Source organism: Typopeltis vanoorti, chromosome 24 (assembly GCF_054136105.1).
Source record: "Typopeltis vanoorti isolate ZY-2024b chromosome 24, IOZ_Tvanoo_1.0, whole genome shotgun sequence".
NCBI lineage: Eukaryota > Metazoa > Arthropoda > Arachnida > Uropygi > Thelyphonidae > Typopeltis > Typopeltis vanoorti.
The window spans coordinates 10,751,431-10,770,566 of NC_143572.1; the positions used below are offsets into that span (position 1 = coordinate 10,751,431).

General features: G+C 35.7%; 1 protein-coding gene across 1 annotated transcript in view; it reads right to left on the reverse strand.

Moving 5' to 3' along the window:
• The window catches only part of Mondo (MLX interacting protein mondo), a 253,492-nt gene that overhangs the window by 105,821 nt on the left and 128,535 nt on the right, over nt 1-19,136 (reverse strand). Inside the window, exons 10-11 of the mRNA XM_090413412.1 lie at nt 16,043-16,230; nt 3,411-3,528 (exon numbers count right to left, since the gene is read on the reverse strand). Of these exons, the coding sequence (XP_090269538.1) occupies nt 3,411-3,528; nt 16,043-16,230 (306 nt within the window). The remainder of the gene's footprint in view (nt 1-3,410; nt 3,529-16,042; nt 16,231-19,136) is intronic.

A 19,136-nucleotide genomic window follows, 5' to 3' on the forward strand; every position in this document is an offset into this window, starting at 1 on the left:
TACTGTGTAAATTAGGTTTCAGACTCTTATTTACCATGACTATTGTGATGATGTGTATATTCTTTCAAGTTTTTTATGACTTACTTTATAAGACTTACTACCATCGATCATCATTTTATTGTATATACACTTATGGAGTGTATAAGATACTTTAACAAAAAAAAAAAAAAAAATCAGCTAACGCCTTTTTATTCCCGTATATATGGGAGTAGGCGAGGCCATTTAGCCCTATCTAACTTTTGGAGACTGAGTGGGCAGTTCAATCTCCACTGGTACCCAATCAGAGACAGATGGCCCAAGGCTATCACTAATTAAGCGGTACGCAGTGAAGAGAGACGGCTCAAATGTGCCGCCATCTCGTGGTCCCTAACCTTAACACAATATATTTAATGTCTGAAATAATGTGGGTTCTACGGTCGATTTTCTTGAGTTTACAGGACGAAAAACCTGAGTTTCCGGGAGGAAAAACCTGCTTGCCCGTGCCAGAGATCGACTAACTCGGGAACCGGTCGAAAAAAGGCTTAGAAAAATTTCCTCTAGTCGCCGACTAGACTCGAAACCAAGACTTCCTTCGTGCGGCCAAGCGCGGTGGTGTGCAAACGCCACATCCACCGAGCTACACAGGCTCTAGATACTTTAACAGTTGCATGCAATTAAGATTTGATTAACAGGCTCTGATCAGCACATTTTTTTCTACCACAGGAGTGCAAAATCTGCCAGCTGCTTCAAGGGTGTTAAGAGTACAACAGGGATGCACCAAAAATAACAAATACCTTAAAGAAAGTGGTCTTGGCTTGAAAAAAGTTGAAACCCTTGCAGTAAATAATCCAACTTCTAACCAAGATAAATAAATGTGTAACATCTCACAAGGTTTTTGAAAAAAACACTTGAAAAACCTTTTTTCATCAGGTATCCCCTTGAACTGAAAATTAGAAACAGTGGCAAGATGGCATGCATTCACAGTCTTCTCATTAACAAACATACTTACCAAAGCCATAATTTCTCTCATTTAGCAATCTTCCTCATATATTTTTATTATTACTGCATGGGCACCTCCATGGAGTCCTAAGACTCATCGTGGGAGATAACTATCCAACACTGTTTCCATTATATCTCTCTCTTTGAAACCATTAGCAGACAAAGCACTCACAACTGACTCAGGTAACCCATTCATTCACCACTCTCCAAGTGAAAAATCTAGTCCTTGCTAACCACACTCTTACCCAACTTCCAGGGATGACCTCTTGTTCTGTTCCTCTAGCCAAGTGCTGAAACATTTCGCTTGCACCAATCCGATAAAATCTTTTAAGTAACTTAAGTGTTTCTATCATATCCACCCTTTTTTGCCTATCAATCAACTTTTGTAATTCACAAACCCTCATAGGGAACATTCCAGAGACGTCAGCTGGAATGTTCCTTCTATGAGGAACTAAGATCTGATTGAGAGCTGACGTTTGGAGGCATCTTGGTCACTTGTCTGTGGATCTGATCCACCACTTTCTCATTCCTAAGAAACCCAGGTGACTAGACCTGAGCACAGCAATCCGCATGTGGTTGTATCAAGGCTTTATAAAGAGGAATGATAACTCCCTTATCTCTGCGAGCTACCCTGGCTACTTTAGCAATATGCCTCTAAACGTCAGCTCTCTATCTACTATCACCTCCCCAATCCCTTGCCTTATCAATTTTCTGGAGTACAGTTCTCTCAATGTGGTACACAGCTTGTAATCTTTGTACCCCAAAAGGCATAGCTTTACACTTTTCCACATTAAATTGACATCCATTATGTTTTGTCCATACTGTTAATGATTTAAATTACCCAACTTTGCATCATCAGCAAACAACTGAATATCTTCATTCAAATTATTTCCAATATCATTTACGGACAAATTAAACAACAGTGGGCCAAACACTACTATGGCACACCACTAGTCACCTGCCTTCTGGATTCTGCTCCTCCATATACTAATTTTGTATATGGAGGAGCACTCTTTTATCCATATTACCAGTTTCTTTGACAAGGAGTACAAAGGAAAGGGAAAAAAAGGCATTACAATGGGTCTCTCTCTACTTGCCTTCCATTAAAAGTCAGGTTTTGAGCTAACAATGTTTTCACAGTTTTATCACAAAACTCTATAAGTGGAGTTCTTTCTTATTTTTTATCTTAATGGAAAGCACCTCAAAATTAAGTTCACTTTGGACAACAAAAACAAAATTGCCTTCTCTTTCTGGATTTGAGCATGGATGTAAAGGGTATATACAAGAGAAATAGGAAAAAGCCCCCTAGTTTGAGTCTCAAAAGATGCATAAGGGATGGAATTATGACAAAGGCAGCTAATTACAGTTTAAATGCAAAAGTGAATAGAAATATAATTCTCTGAGAATAATATTTCTATTCACTTCAGCACAGATTTGTTCAAGGGAGGTCTAAGTCTTAGCAATAATTTTACATTTTATGACAAATGATGATCAAATTGGACAAGGGATATGGGTATATCACAAATATAATTTTTTTGTGAAAGCATTTAACAGATTATCACAATGAAAGATGGTTATATAAAATTTATAGTAAGGAGAAGAAAAATAAGCTAGTGACTTGAATAGGTAACTAGTTGACAGAGGTATCAGAAAGTGTAAAGAGCAGACAGAATAGTGTATGAAGGTAATTACTAATACAACTCAGACCATTATTTTTGGAATGCTGCTGTTCAACTTCGCTAGAGACCAAGAATTAAAGTTTAGGGACTACTCTGCTAAGATTTTAATCAATATGATAGATAACTGTGATGTTAAAGTGATATTAACTTGCAAGAATGAGAAGTTATTTTTCCTCTTTAGAAGGCCTTAATAAAACTGCATTTTGACTCTGTACTCAGATCACAAGGATGGGGAGGGGGTGAGACAATGGGGCAAATGCAGAGGCAGATAACCAAGATAATACCAGATCTGTGTAATGTTCATTGTGGATAGAAGTGAAGAAATGAAAGCTTTCAAGGCTAGTGGCTAAATGAAGAAAATGGAAAATTATAGAAGGATACTCATGAGGGAGTTTTATGCATAGATTCATGAAGCAGCAAGTTCTCACCTCCCAACCCAAAAAAAGTGATTAAGAATGTGGTTAACTAGAGTGAAACTCGTTGCCAGTGGAAGCGAAAAATGAATTAACGTGAGGTGTGATAGAATGTACTATGCACACTAATAGGAACTTTCCTCGTGATGAGGTCATAGATTTGGTGGCCAACCAGTAATAATTATAACACACATTTCAAAAAATAAAAAATTAAAAAATAAAAATAAAATAAAAAATAAATAATAATAATAAAAAAATATATATAATTATATAATATATTATTATATATTAGCACATTGTTTAATTCTGTGCTATTGTCTGAACTGAATAATAAACTTACTAGTTGGACTACTTGAAGAAGGACTTGGTAAAACACAGTGGGTGCTACTCTGTCCTCCAAATACTTGATTGGCTGCACCAACTAATATGCCTCTCTGGAAGTCATTGACACCAGCCATCTGTAACAAATTATGAACTTGTACAGAATAAATTAAAACTCATTCTAACTAATATGCCAATATCATTATCCAGAGCTATTTTCAAACTTATAAACATTTACATGAAATCATTTTGTGCATTTTTTAAAATAAAAAAAAACCTGATATAAGACTTCTAGAATCATTTTCAACTCAGTTCCTTAATTAATGATAACTATGCAAGTAAATCTTGATCCTAATTGATGGGATCTATAGTAAAATAGAATTCACTAATCATTTACAACATCCCTGAAGATACAGCCTTCAAATTAAGAAATTCTTGAATACTTCATAGGATGCTTTCATTCATCATTAAATAGGTCAGTAGAATAACAAAACAGAGAATTTATCTTCCTGCCCTTTTCCCACACAACACAAACACCTCTCCATTTTGCAGCAGTCCAATAATTTTTTTCAAAAGAGAAAACCGAGAAAACCATGATACCTGAACAGAGAACTTGAATATCAGAATAAGGAACAGACATTCAAATGAACTGGCCAACAAGATGCAGAAAAAAACTCAGGCAATTCCCATGAAGTCAGTTATGTCTCTTCAGTACTAGCAGCATCTAAAGAGAATCTCTGACAATCATTTTAACCACGAAAAACCAAATTCAATGAAATATGGACGTGTGCTGACTGATAACCATTGAATTAGGTGGAGATAAGTGAGTAATCCGAGGGCTGCATTAAAAAAAAAGATTTATCCGAGGGCTGTATCCAATGCATATCTAGTAATTTCGTGAGCAGCAGCGACACAACATCGATAGCTGAACAAATGAACAACACTAATTACGTACTAATCGCACGCTCTCGTTCTCCGTGGATGCCCAGAGCATGAGCATTAGAACAAAATGTAAGAACACTTCTTTGACACCTGTAATATATGAAAAACATGCGGGTATATAGTGATGTAAAAAGACCAAATAAAATAACCATCGAGATTATCAATTAGTGATAAAATTAAAATATCTAATATGCATTCGGTTCAAATTGTTATTTTATTTTTTAACTCATGAAAATCAAAACCCACAGGTGGGCTGTGTTTTGGACAGTCCTGATGTATAGTATATAATAAGTCAGGAAGAGGAACTCTTTTCTAGATGCACTTCCTTTCATTTTTCTGAGACTTCAGTGTTTTTATTCAATAAAGAATCTGAAGTCTCAGAAAAATGAAAGGAAGTGCATCTAGAAAAGTGTTCCTCTTCCTAATTTATTATATACTATACATCATACACACTCGCTTATCTCCAATTCCAGGTAAGCCAGATTTACTAAGGAATCAAATGAGGACATTTTGAGGAATTCAATATAATCCATGTATTCATGACTTATTTTTAATGGTATTAACAACACCAAATGAATAATAAGCCATGAATAACCTTCAACTGCTAAGCTTATCTGTTGGAATAATCCATGAATTCCATCGGTTTACCAACAAGAATATTCACACCGAAAAAAAAAATAAATAAGAGAAGGGAAAGGACTGAATATGATCATATTTTCGTAACACAACATTATAATGAGATAAAATAATGAGCTAGAGCTAGGTATTACAAATAGAAAGCTTAAAGTTTAATTTGAAAGTCCAATGATGCAGTTTAAAAAACAAAACCTGATTCTTTATTAAAATGAAATTTCTTTAGTGAATACCATCATCCCTTTTTTTTTTATTTAAAGGAATGTTTAAACTTAGTTTCTGAGGACAGCCAAAAAGCAAATATATTGACAATAAATTAATTAATAAATTAAATTGAGGTTGAGAGAAGATGGTAAAGAAAAACAACCACTCAAAAAATAACCATATATTAGTTAACTAACTTAGAGATAGAAAATGTCCTAAGCAGTACCCACTATGTGGATAGAAATTTTCCCTTTTATATGTGAAATATCAGACATGGATTAAAAAATCGAACAGTTGAATGATGGTCAAGATAGAACTGCTAGGTACTTGGAGAAATTGTTCAGTGCAAGAGTGAATGTGTATAGTCAGAGAAACCAGATGTGTTTGAGTAGTTGCATGGAAGTGCTAATTAAATTAAGAAGTTCAAATTATGTCATAACATTATGTGTGTGTGTAAGAAAGGGATGTATGTTAGAGATGACCCTAGGAATGGTGGGAATAATTTTGTCAAGAAAGAAAAGTTTGTTGATGTTTTTTTGACAATTAGCAATTTAGAATATGATTAACCATGACAATGGTTAAAAATTATTTAAAACTATGGTATAAATTGCAAGTGAAGGCAATTTATACCATGTATATATACAAGAGAAATATAAAGTTGTAAATAATGTAAGATTAATAAATGCATACATAGATATTCATCATCATCATCATCAAATTCCTGTCATGTACCCTCAAGGGGTGTACAGGATATGACAGTACTACATGAAAAAATTACATCATTACTAACTTCCTATCTACAATTTTCCTCCAAATCAGTCTGTTACTTGTCAAGACTCCAACATTATCAGATCTTATATTTCTATCGTCTAAGGCACTTTGTACCGTATCAATCCACCTATATCTTGGTCTTCCTCTGGGTCGTTTTCCTGCCAACCTGGCAGGGAACACTTGTTTTGCTAATCTTTCCTCTCCCATTCTATTTAAGTGACCATACCATCTGAGATTAGCTCTGCTAACGCATTCCTGGATGCTGACAATGTCAAGTTCTTTCCTAATATCCTCATTTTTAATATGATATTGCCATTGATGCCATCTGTTCACGCCTCTAATCTTTCTCAGGACTCTCATATCTGCGGTCTCTAGTCTTTGGTCAAGTGTTTTACTTCTGACCCAGCTCTCAGATCCATAAGTTAAAATTGGTTTGAACACAGTCTTGTATACAGCTAATTTAGTGTTCCGACTAATTTCTTTCTTATTCCATATGAATTTATTCAATTGACTTCCCACGATACCAGCTTTGCTGATTCTGTTGTCTATTTCTATATTTAGTTTACCATCTTCAGTAAAAATTGTGCCTAAGTAGCTGAAATGTTTTACTTGTTCCACAGGTTCTCCATTCACAACACAGTTGACATTTTCAATGATTCTGCCTATTTTCATTGTCTTTGTCTTTTTATTGCTGACCTTCATACCATATCTATTACAACAGCTATTCAATTTAGTCAGAGAATCTTGCAGACTTGTAGCGGATTTATTTAGATGTATAACATCATCTGCATAAAGCAAAGAGCTGACATTAACATCTCCAATTTTGATATCAGGTTTAATACCACATTCCTTCATAATGTGATCCATATAGATAATGAATAACAGAGGGGATAATGTACATCCTTGTCTCACACCAGATTTAACATTAAACCATCTTCCTGTACTTCCTTCAATTCTAACTGCTGACTCACAACTCAAATAAAGACTAAGTATTGCTTGATATAATGCCCCATCGACACCATATAACAGCAGCGTATTGAATAGCTTCTCTCTTGGCACCTTGTCATATGCCTTTTCCAAATCGACAAAAATTAAATACAGATCTTTGTTATATTCCCATGCTTTCTCGACTATTTGTCGTAAAGTGAAGATCTGATCCTGACAGCCTCTATTTGGCCTGAATCCAGCTTGTTTTTCACCAAGCTTTTCTTCCACAATTCTTCTCAACCGTTTCTCAAGTATACTTGCATAGATCTTGCCAGGAACACTCAGTAGGGAAATACCTCTGTAATTCTCACATTCAGTTTTATTTCCCTTTTTATATATGGGTACTATGAGAGCTCTACTCCAATCATCGGGAATTCGTCCCTCTGTCCAGGCTTTCTGAACTATGCAGTGCAGCCACTGTAAGACTCTTATACCACCATACTTCAGCATTTCTGGTCGAATATCATCTACTCCTGCTGCCTTTCCACATTTCAAGCCTTTGATGGCTTTTTCTACTTCAAGTATGGTTATGTATTCCTGACTGCATGCCTGGTCAGTGTTATTTATCACTGTGCTGTCATCACTGCTTGTTTCATTTAGCAGTTTTTCAAAGTAATTACTCCATACTTCAAGGATATCTTTTTCTCCTGTTTTCATTTCACCTTTATCATCTCTAATTCCTTTTACAGCACTCTTTCCTCCATTCCTAAGCTTCTTCAACAACCTCCAGAATATTTTGCCACCTTCTCGATATTTATTTTCTATATTCTTGCCAAAGTCCTCCCATGACTTTTGTTTAGCTAGTTTTACACACTGTTTAGCTTTCTTACATTTGTCTCTGTATTCTGTAAGAGTAAAAGCTGACTTATTTGCCAGGAACTTTTGATATGCTTTCTTCTTTTCCTTCACTGCCTCTTTAACTTCCTGTGTCCACCAGGGAGTTCTGATTTTTTTATCTTTGCACACAACCTCACCACATGCCTCTCTGGCAGAATCAATCAATGTTTCCTTCAGAGTTTGCCACTGAATCTCCAAGGTTTGCTTCCTGTTCTCAAACTCTTTCATTTTCTTTTCAATAATATTTCTGTATTTTAGTCTACAGTTTACATCTGAGAGCTGCTCAACTTTTATTCACTTTAAAACTTTCTTACATGTTATTCTTTTCAATATGAAATTCAATTTTATCCTGCTCAAGACTAAATAGTGATCACTTCCAATTTCAAATCCTCTGTACACTCTGGTGTCCTGCACCAGGGAGAAAACATCACTATCAACAATAACACAGTCAATGAGACTTTTCTTATTCCTAGCCTCTTCTCTCCGTGTGAATTTGTGCACATTTTTATGTTGGAACATGGTGTTAGTAATAACCAGTCCATGTCCTGAGCAGAAATCCAACAGATATTTGCCATTATTATTAGCTTTGCTCTTTTCTCCAAATTTTCCCAAAATATTTTTGTATGTCTCACAATCATTTCCTACTCTACTATTTAGATCCCCAACAAGGACCAACTTTTCCTTTTTCATTGTGTCAGTTGCTTTTTCTAAAGCCTCAAAAAATTCCTCCACTTGTACCTTAGTAGAACCTTCTGTGGGACCATAGGCACAAATAAGTCTCATTGTCCAGTTCCCCATTCTCATATTTGCCCACATTACTCTACTTGAGACTGACTGCCATTCAAGAAGATTAGCCTCGTATTTTGTGTTGAATACTATGGCTACTCCTTCTTTTCCTTGATTGTTATTGCCTGAATATAACATTTTGTATTTATTGCTCAGAAAGATCTCACCAGTTTTGGTCTTTTTTGTTTCAGTCACCCCTATTATGTCGATCTGGTACTTATCTAATTCCTCAGCTAGCTCCATTTCTTTGCCATTCAGGCTTCTTACGTTGATAGTACCGATCTTTAACTCTGGTGATGTTGAGCTGGGGTTTGTTTTCAGATTTGTTCCAGTAGCTGACTTTTCGCTGTTCGCCCTGGTTCCCTGGCGAAAACAACGGGGGCCTTGTTTAACCGGGCGACGCCCCAGCCGGCATGAAATTTTGTCATGTTGTACCATCATTTTTTATTTTGGTTTAACCAATAAGAATACAATTTGGTCGGCTAAATCCCAAATTGCCAGCCCATCCTCGTTCGTTCAGTATCAAAGTAGATACCCAACAGGGTGCACCACGAGAAGGTGAGGACTGGACATTAGGTTAGAAGCCCTGGTCGGTTCTCCGCATTCCTTTAAAGGCTATGTGGAGGTCTCCTCTCAGTTATACAGCTTTGACCCTTAAGCACCCCATAGATATTCATTTATTATATTATTATTCATATTATTATTTATTTATTTATATATAGATATCATTAAATCCAATATTAAAATTGGCGATATCAAACTTAGCTCTTTGCAAATGATGTACTTCTAAATACATCTGGGATTCCCTAACCAAATTGCATAACAGCTGTAACATATTCGTCATGAAAATCAGCAATAAAAAGACCAAAAATAGGAATATAGGCTTGAATCTAACTTGATATTATGCTGTCGTGAAAGACACCTGTAGATCTCACTAGAGACCCTGATTATAAGCTGTTATAGGCAGGTAAAACATCAGAGCATTCAATGATGTTCTCAGAAGAGCTGAAACATATAACTAATCTGCACAACAAAAATCTGCATGACGGAATGCAGTTGTACCATGATGGCAGTGTATTTAAGTGGCATCTGTGCAATATAATCTACATTCATATCTAGAGCTTGTAGTAATGCTTTTATTTGCAAACCAAAGAGACAAATGGCAGTCTGATGGATATTGTACAAATTTTCCAACCATGAATAAAAAATAATTAGCATATGAGATGGTGTGGCAGGGATGATTTTATTTGGGTTACATATAGTATAATGACAGCTGCTGACATCAAAGTGACAAAGGTGATTCATTGACTTTAATGTCAAGTCTAAGAATAGGTGATACTCTGTTTGCAGTCTTGAAAGCTTAATGATGGATTGGATCCAACCAATGAATGACAGATGTACAGTCTCTCGCAAAAACATAGACTTGGGACTCATAATTAAGTCTTAATCTAACAAGTGATCAATATAAATAGAACAATTAACATTTGTTTGTTTACACTCGAAGAAGAAAAAAAAGTGAAAACTTTTATAAAAATAAATATGAACACTTATATTAGAATTTTGAATATTTATGTACATTTCAATTAGTGAAAATAAAAAAAAAAAGAAGTGAAAACCGTGAAAGTGCAGTGGGAAATTTGGCTGAGGAATCAACTCCAGCTTCCTATATGAATTTCCTATGAATTTTTAGCATAAATAAGCCATGTCTCACTAATGACAAAAATTACTCACGAAAAGTGAGACATGACTGACAGATGAGGATATTATTAATGATTAGGGATATTATTTCTGGGAAAACTTCCATGTTACTCCTCTTAACAAACTATTATATTTACGGCTATTTTGCCAGCTTCTGTTTAGGAGTGCCGCTGTTTAAATGTCATTGGCTTTTTTACTCACGGATTCTTAGGGCATTGTAGATATATATTTACCAATAAATATATGTAGCATAAAGGAAGAGAAATTTACACATACCTTTTTCTGGGTGTTGTGGCTTTTCTTCTTTCTGCGATGTCCAAACTACTGTGTGTGTGGGGAGGGGGGGGCAATGTGGGAAAATTAAATAGAAATGGAAAAAACCTGGGTTTCTTGAATAATATATATACACATATATATTATAAAAGATGGGCAGAGCGTTTTTTTTTATATTTATATAGGGTGGGAAAGGGTGAAGGGGTTGAAAACAGCAACTGATTTTTAGAGGGAAGGAAGGGGTTGATGGAGTGCGGTCCGTTTCGACTATGCTTGGCCGTCTACCTATGTGTTCAGACGACGACCAAGCATAGTCGAAACGGACTGCACCCCATCAACCCCCTTCCTTCCCTCTAAAAATCAGTTGCTGTTTTCAACCCCTTCACCCTTTCCCACCCTATATAAATATAATAAAAACACTCCGCCCATCCCTAATAATATAATATATATGTATATATATATTATTAAAAAAAAACCCTGTTTTTTTTTCATTTCTATTTAATTCTCCTACATTGCCTACCCCCCCCCCCCCACACACAGTAGTTTTGACATCGCAGAAAGAAGAAAAACCACAACACCCAGAAAAAGGTATGTGTAAATTTCTCTTCCTTGATGTTACATATATTTATTGGTAAATATATATCTACAATGCCCTAAGAATCTGTGAGTAAAAAAAGCCAACGATATTTAAACAGGGGCACTCCTAAACAGAAGCAAGCAAAATAGCCGTAAGAATAATTAATTATTAGTATTATTAAGAGAGACCTCCAGGGAGTCAGGGAGACATACTACACACACCAGCTATCATGATTGTTCTTGATCTCATTCACACTGCTTCTACACACACACACACACATCCCATGGCAATCCATTCTAATCACACACCACTCTATGAAAGAATAGATCTCACCTTCTTAGTGACATTCATTCTCAGATTCCAAGGATGCACTTTTGTCCTTTCTCCACTCTCCATAAAATAAAAATTTCCATCAATTGAAATTCTGTATGACTCTTTCAGAAGTTTGTAAGACTCAATCATATCATTCCACATTCTTGTGTTTGTTAGTGTCTGTAGTCTACAAATTCTCAATCTATCTCCATAATCAGTATTTCACAATCCTAATATCATTTTTAATACTCTCCTTTGCACTTTCTCTCTTCACTGTATCAGAATCACAATGGAAACCAGATCTGTACACTATTATACCTCCGGTTGGTGACAGTGATCACGCGATACTCACTTGGGAAATGGCTAAGTTTATGAATGTTCCATTTAGGAAAGGTTACATGCTAAACTACACAGCAGGAAATTATGATCACCTGAGGAGTACACTTAGTTCAGCACTATGGTATCGGTTACTGGATGGGAAGAATATCTACAATGCATGGCAAGCATTTAAAAATACTTAAATGATGCAATATCAGAATGTGTCCCAAGAGTTCAAAGAATAAACAGGGTAGGAGTCAAATATACATGTAATCTTATTTAACAACAGATTTATAAGAAAAGGATGATGCAGAAGGAATATTGGGTGCATAAGGTTGATGTCTGTTATGAAAATTATAAGCAGCAGACCAGAAGAGTCACAACTATTGTATGGAAAGAAACTGGCTCTGCAAGCTAAAGATAACCCCAAAGAATTCTATCAATATGATGCAAATAAAAGAAAGAATGAATATGAAAGAATAACTCTACTGAATTCTGCATCTACAGATGCAGAAGAGGTTATTCAACTAATCAGTACCTATTTTGCTAAAAGCTATCAGCTTGCTGTATGCAACATTGAGCTCACTGTTGTTTCTTCACTGGATGAAGAAACTCAAGTGTATGAGGAGGAGGTATTAGAGCTGTTGCACAAACTGAATAACAATTCAGCAATAGGGACTGATGGGATATTAGCACAGGTGCTAAAAGAGTGTTCAGCTGAACTGTCTATTCCTTTAGCAAGGCTATACAATTGCATCTCAAAACAGGGAAAATTCTGCAGGAGCGGAAAAAAATATACGGTAATCCCGTTGCACAAGGGTGGTGCAATGACTGATGTATCTAACTATTAACCAATCAGCAGTGATGGTGAATATTTTGCAAAAGTTGGTTAGGACTAACATTCAGAAATGGGTAAACATTGAATCTCTACTTTGTAATGTACAGCATGGGTTTACTAAAGTAAGTCATCTTTTAGCAACTTGCTCACATTCTATAATAATGTTACCATTGAGCTAGATAAGGGGAATGGATACACCATGATACCTTTGGATCTTGCTAAGGCTTTTGACAGAATACAGCATGGAAGACTGTTGCATAAATTGGAGAATATGAGTTTGGATTATAAAATATTGGCATGGATAAGAGGATGGCTAACTGACATATCAAAATTTATTTTTATATGGGGGTATTTTAAAGTTTTAAATAGGGGATGTGAAGCTACAAGATTTAAGATAACCAGTGGTGTACCACAAGAATCAGTCCTTGGTTTACTGTTATTCAATCTGTACATTAATGGCATTGGGAAAGATTTGACAGGCAACATACAGCTATTTGCTGATGATGCAAAAATAGGTAGGGTAATCAGGAATTCTACTGATATGCAGTACTTGCAGAATGATTTGAATAGGCTGGAATTATGGGCAGGGGAAAATGGAAGTTAGTTCAATGTCAGTAAATGTCAAGTCATTCACTTCAGCGTGATTAGATATCTAATGTCATATTATATTGGTGGGATTATGCTAGAAGAAACTGATCAAGCTTGGAGTGTTAGTAGACAGGAAGTTGAAGTTCAAGGGCCATGTAGCAAATATTGTAAATACAACTCAAAAGATAATTGCAATGCTGAAACGAACATTTGCATAGAAAAGATAAGGATGTTATTTTGCTTCTTTACAAGGACTTGATAAGTTCTCACTTGGACTATTGTGTGAGGTCTCTTCTCCTATATCCTTACAGAAATAGAATGCAAACTGGTTTGTGAAGGGAGGAAAAGATAGGATAAGTAGTAGAGTATTACTAATGACCACAGAGGAATTAAATCCAGACAGAATAAAAATCTTTACAACAATGGTGGTAGCATGAGTATTAGAGGCAATGAGTTCAAGGCTGTTTGGCATGACACAGAAGTTAACAGAATAAAACATGCAACTAAATGCTGTTACAGACTAGGATTACCAAGAGAACTAGCAAAATGGTAACAGGACAGATAAATCTTATGGATACAAGGAGGACTACTACCATTTATGTGCAATTTCAACCATGGGAATATAGATTGAAAAGAGCTTTCCACTGAAATGCTTTCTGCAGTATCTCTGGATAATACTGATGTGGCTAAGGCTAAGAATCACATTCAAAGGTAGGTAGATTTATATCAGGGAAGTTTTATGTAGAGAAAAAAATGCCTTGATGTAGTGACAAATTAGTCCTTTGGACTGTCTCCAATGTTTTTCTATATCCTAGACATCCAAAACTCCGCATGATGACAGATCCGGGATATAATTTTCAAAACAAGATTGGAGAAGGAGGAGAAGTGGTATGATTGAAACTAAACTGGTCAGAGGAGCTTATCAGACAGATGTAGTAGATAGAGTAGAGAGAGAAGCAGTTGATGAGAAAACATCAACCTTTGAAACTACCTAATGTTGTCAGCAAGGGAGTGAAAAGCTGGTTCCTTAAGTCAATGAGTGGTGAAAGCACTAAAAGAGATCAAGGTATGGTATGATAAGTATTGTAATACATAGAAAAGGACTTTCTGCAATGAGGTTAATGACTCTATGGAGACAGAAAGATAATATGTATGTTTGGAAATTTAGTGACTGTCTGAAATAGACTAATTTATCAAATGTTGAAAATAAGTATTATTTTGAGATCTGCCACTCCCTCAACCTCTTCATCTTGCAAATTCTTTTTCTTCTTTCTTTGTATCCTGGGCATGCTAAAGTTGGAGTCAGATCTCAGAATAATACTTATTTTCATCACATAATAGACAATGGCTAAATGGTACACCTAACTTTTAATTATTATTATTATTAATAACGTGCATCTTATGTATAAGAAAAGTTACAAAGTTATCATATACATAATACTGTGAAATGGGTGAGTTAGAGATTCCCATAGGTGAGTTAGAGTTTTCCATTCCAGTAAGTAGTGGTGTCTCACAATAGATAAAAAATTAATCTTCCACCTAAAACTGAATACTGATAGTCAGCTCTTACTATAGCAAATACCTGTATTAACTCACTCACTCACTACAAAAAACACTGAAAAGTCCCTACCAACAGGTAAAATGCTATGATAAAAGGAATCCACTCTAACAAACCATTACTGGAATCCCCACAAGTTTGCTATAACAAGAGTAAGAGATGACTGTAACATGATATTAATTTGACATTAATAGATTCTTCCCCCCCCCCTCAGTAACCAGATCTCATTCCCACGAAGCATCTCTGGAATGTGGTGAATGAGATATTTGTGAGAAGCTTCTAGCAGGAAGTAAACAGCAATTTAGCCATGATGAAGCAGACTATCTTGTAAAGAAGAATGGTATTATAATTTGTTTTCTAGAACAAAACATCTGGTTTTAGGGCCATCATAGTCTAACATTGTTAATGATATTGGGAGATGTTTATACTGGGATACACAGCTGTCTCCAGTGAGGATTTGATAGATAATAGCAGATAAGTTGGGATACCATTTGCTGGTATGAAATGTAAGGTTTTGAAATTTTGAAAGCATGAGATGCAATGCAGGAGAACACAACCTTAAAAGATAGCAGACAAGGCCTGAAATTAATGTACAATGCTGAGAAAGATAATGGTATATCTTTTTCATCATTGATACTGAAATTAAGATGTTACAGTTCCATTATATGAGGCCTTAATCAGGTCACATTATAAATTACTGTGCACTACTTTTCAAAAGAGATGAGATTTAGAAAAGGGTTCCAAGACGAGCGATGACTAAGATAGTACCAGGACTGTGAAAAGAATGCCATCCTGCAGATGTCATTCCCTCAGTCCATCCTGAAGGATAGTAATTTGACACTTAGACAAATGTGTGTGTGTGTGTGGGGGGGGGGGGGTATCACAATGAGGAAGAAATATTATCATTACCCTGCGTTACAAGTTCTAGGGATGGTTTGAATGAGAGAGAGAGAGACAAGAGAAAGTCTTTTTCTTTTTTTTTGCTTAGAGAATGGGTGAGTGAGTGAGTGAAATGCATCGCTTGCATAAATGAAAAGAAGTAGGGTAAGGTTTGATGAGTACTGTGTTTAATATTAAGATGAAGACCTCCTATGATGAATATTTTGACTCCATAGAGGTTTGATGATTATAAAATAGGTATTCATATTCTTATTTTCCAATATATATGTTTTGTTAATAACAAAAAATAATATTACAGCTTATGCCAAAATTAAATAAGTGGGACAAATATATTCAGTAAAATTAATATACACAAAAAAGTAACTATAAATTTTACTTATAAATAGAAAAATTGATCCAAGTTTAAACATGAACTTATATTAGCCTTACCGAAGCTAATGGAACACTAGAAATAACAAAAGTTTGTGTAGTTGTTGTAACTAAGGCTGGTATAGAACTGATGATGGCAACAGTAGATGAGGTAACATTAGAAGAGGCACTAGTGGTGGTAGCAGTGGCTGTGGTGGTGGCTGAAGTGGTGGCAGCAGCAGCAGCAACAATTGCAGGTCTGTCTCGACCTTACAAAATTAAAAAATATATTAAAGAGAAAATTGAATTAGTTGTAAACATGCTTATTTATTTCATTTTTTTTTCAAGCAAGATAAATCTCATATTCCAGTCCCCCCCCCCCCATGAACAGACATAAGAATAGAAATAAACAGCTGACAGATTGACACTTCATGACCAATTAATTCAGTCAATCATAAACCAGCCTATTTATAATATTTATTCTTCTTCTTGGGATGTGATCTATCATACGAAGAAGAAAAAGACATAGACACTAAAATATCAAGCTTTTGACAAAATTAGTCGACAAAAATTGTTTAAAATATTAACCAATTTAAACATACCAAACCAACTTTTACAATCTATTCAAGAAATATATACAGGAAATAAAATAGCAGTTAAATTAGAACACACCTCAGAATGGAAAGATATATCAAGAGGAGTACGACAAGGATGTACCCTCTCACCTCTGCTTTTCAATATATATATAAATGAAATATTAACAATCTGGAAACAGCATAACCCATTTGGTATACAAATGACCCTGCAAATGAAGATAGATACACTACTATTTGCAGATGATCAAATAGTATTAGCTACATCAGAAGATGACTTACAAAGATCATTAAAATCACTAAATGATATCTCAAAGCAATATAATATGACAATATCCAAAGAAAAAACAAAAATAATGGCATTCAAAGGAGAAAACCCAATAAGAAGTAAAATAGTGATAGATAATAAAATACTAGAACAAGTAAACACTTTCAGATACTTGGGATGTGATCTATCATACGAAGAAGAAAAAGACATAGACACTAAAATATCAAACTTTGTCAAAGTAAATGGCATAATAAATAGTATATTTAAGCCATCCCTGGTACAAAAACACACTAGAATCAGACTATATAATGTCTTGTCAAAACCAACTCTACTATATGGAAGCGAAACATGGACCATGAAAAGGAAAGATGAAAAACGAATTCAAACAGCAGAAATGAAGTTCCTCAGAAAAACAGCTGGATATACCAAGTGGGACCACAAAACAAATGAAGAAATCTTACAATCCCTAAAAATCAAACCAATTAATTACTACATAAGACAGTATAAACAAAAATGGCTAGAACATTTAAATCGAATGGACAACAGCAGACTACCAAAAATATTATACAGATACAAAATAAGTGGAAAAAGAAGAATTGGAAGACTAAGAAAAAGATGGCATGAGACCGGAACAGACCACATGGCCTATATTCCATGTTAGGAAGAAGAAGAGAAGAAGATTCTTCTTCTTTTGGCACTACAGCCCCATGTAGGGCCTTGGTCTCTCATTTTTGGGTTTCATAACTCACTATGAGGTGGGGTCATTACCCCACACGCTCAACTATGTGTAACTGTCTGTGAAGCGCTGTGTTCTTAAGACCGGTTTTCCTTTGCGGGAGGAAAATCCCCAGATAAGCTGGGGAGAAAAACCCTCAGTCCACGGCCAAGACTGGCTATGTCTGAGAAAGATCCTTAGCTCCTCATGTCAGCAACAAGAATCAAACACAGGACACTCCTTTCACAGGCATATGGTTGTGAAGCACGTAACCACTCGGCTAACCGTGTAGACAATATTTGTTATTACAATGTAATTTTTCAGCTTATTGCACACTGTGTAATACTGTAAAAATCTCACATAAATGCGAATGTTATTGACGACAGCATGCACGACATCCAGCAGAAAAGCTGTCACTGCTTGCTCCAAATCTATCTTCAGGCTGCTGATGTTGGGGTGTCTTTTCTTGCAGGTTACTTTCTCACGCTCTGACAACAATTTGAAGTTGTTGGGTGCCTGCCGTGCAACCATCTGGGGTATATATATATCTGATTGGTTTGGTGGTTAAACGACTCTTCAACGGTGAAAATTTTCTCATCTGTCAAGAGGATATCTCTGTCTGTTCTTCATGTACTGCCTTTGATTTTATCACTCTCTGCTATATAATTTATGGTGTTAGGACGTGTCCAGTAGAATGACGATAGGTTCTCACCCCCAGGTGATCAGTTAGTACACGTGACATCATTCTCTGCAAAACATTCATCGCTTGAGACATCACTTTTTGCGTTCTCATGGGATTACATAGAAGGCATGCCTTCACAGTCCTCACAAGCTGTTGTGTCCTAATGCAGTGTGGTCAATCTGTTCTTTGGCAATCAGATATGGCTTCTGTATTATCATAACAGTTAATAGCCTGATATACACAAACACCCTACTGATCCCTATTATTTTTAGCATGTTGAAAATAACAGGTGGCTGTATTTCAACCTTGTGACGTGCTATTACAGCTAAACAGTTCTCATAATATCCCAACTGCATGTTAACCCATACAGCTAGACAACTCACTCTCTCTCTTACCCCCAGATAAACACGCAAATGTTAGCTATGCACAGTGCTACTAACAGAATCGTGCTCATGCAATTCTGTGGGCAGCATGGCTTTGTATGGAAGTCGTAATAGCATTTATGCCAAGACTGTAATATTGGAGGTAATCCATAACAGGTGACAGGAAGAGATATTTAGTTGGATGTTGCTATAAGCCAAGGAATGTGGAGGAAGATGATAAAGAAATGTATAAGGAAATTGGGTTAGTGAACAAGGGAAGGGTGATGATTATGGGTGATTTTAATTATGACAGTAAAGATTGGAATGAAGAAATAACCTTTGAGAATAAAGAAAATTAATGTTCATGAGAGACAACTATCTTGAGTATCGGAATGAGGATCCTGACACTCTAGGATCAAGAGTTTAGGATCTGATTATTTCATCAGTAGATATAACTGTGAGTGGAGTTTTGCACTTCCTTTCAGTGGGTGAAGGTGATCATGAAGTAATCACCTGGGTTCTGGCTAGCCATATAGAGACTTCTGCGAGGAAAGG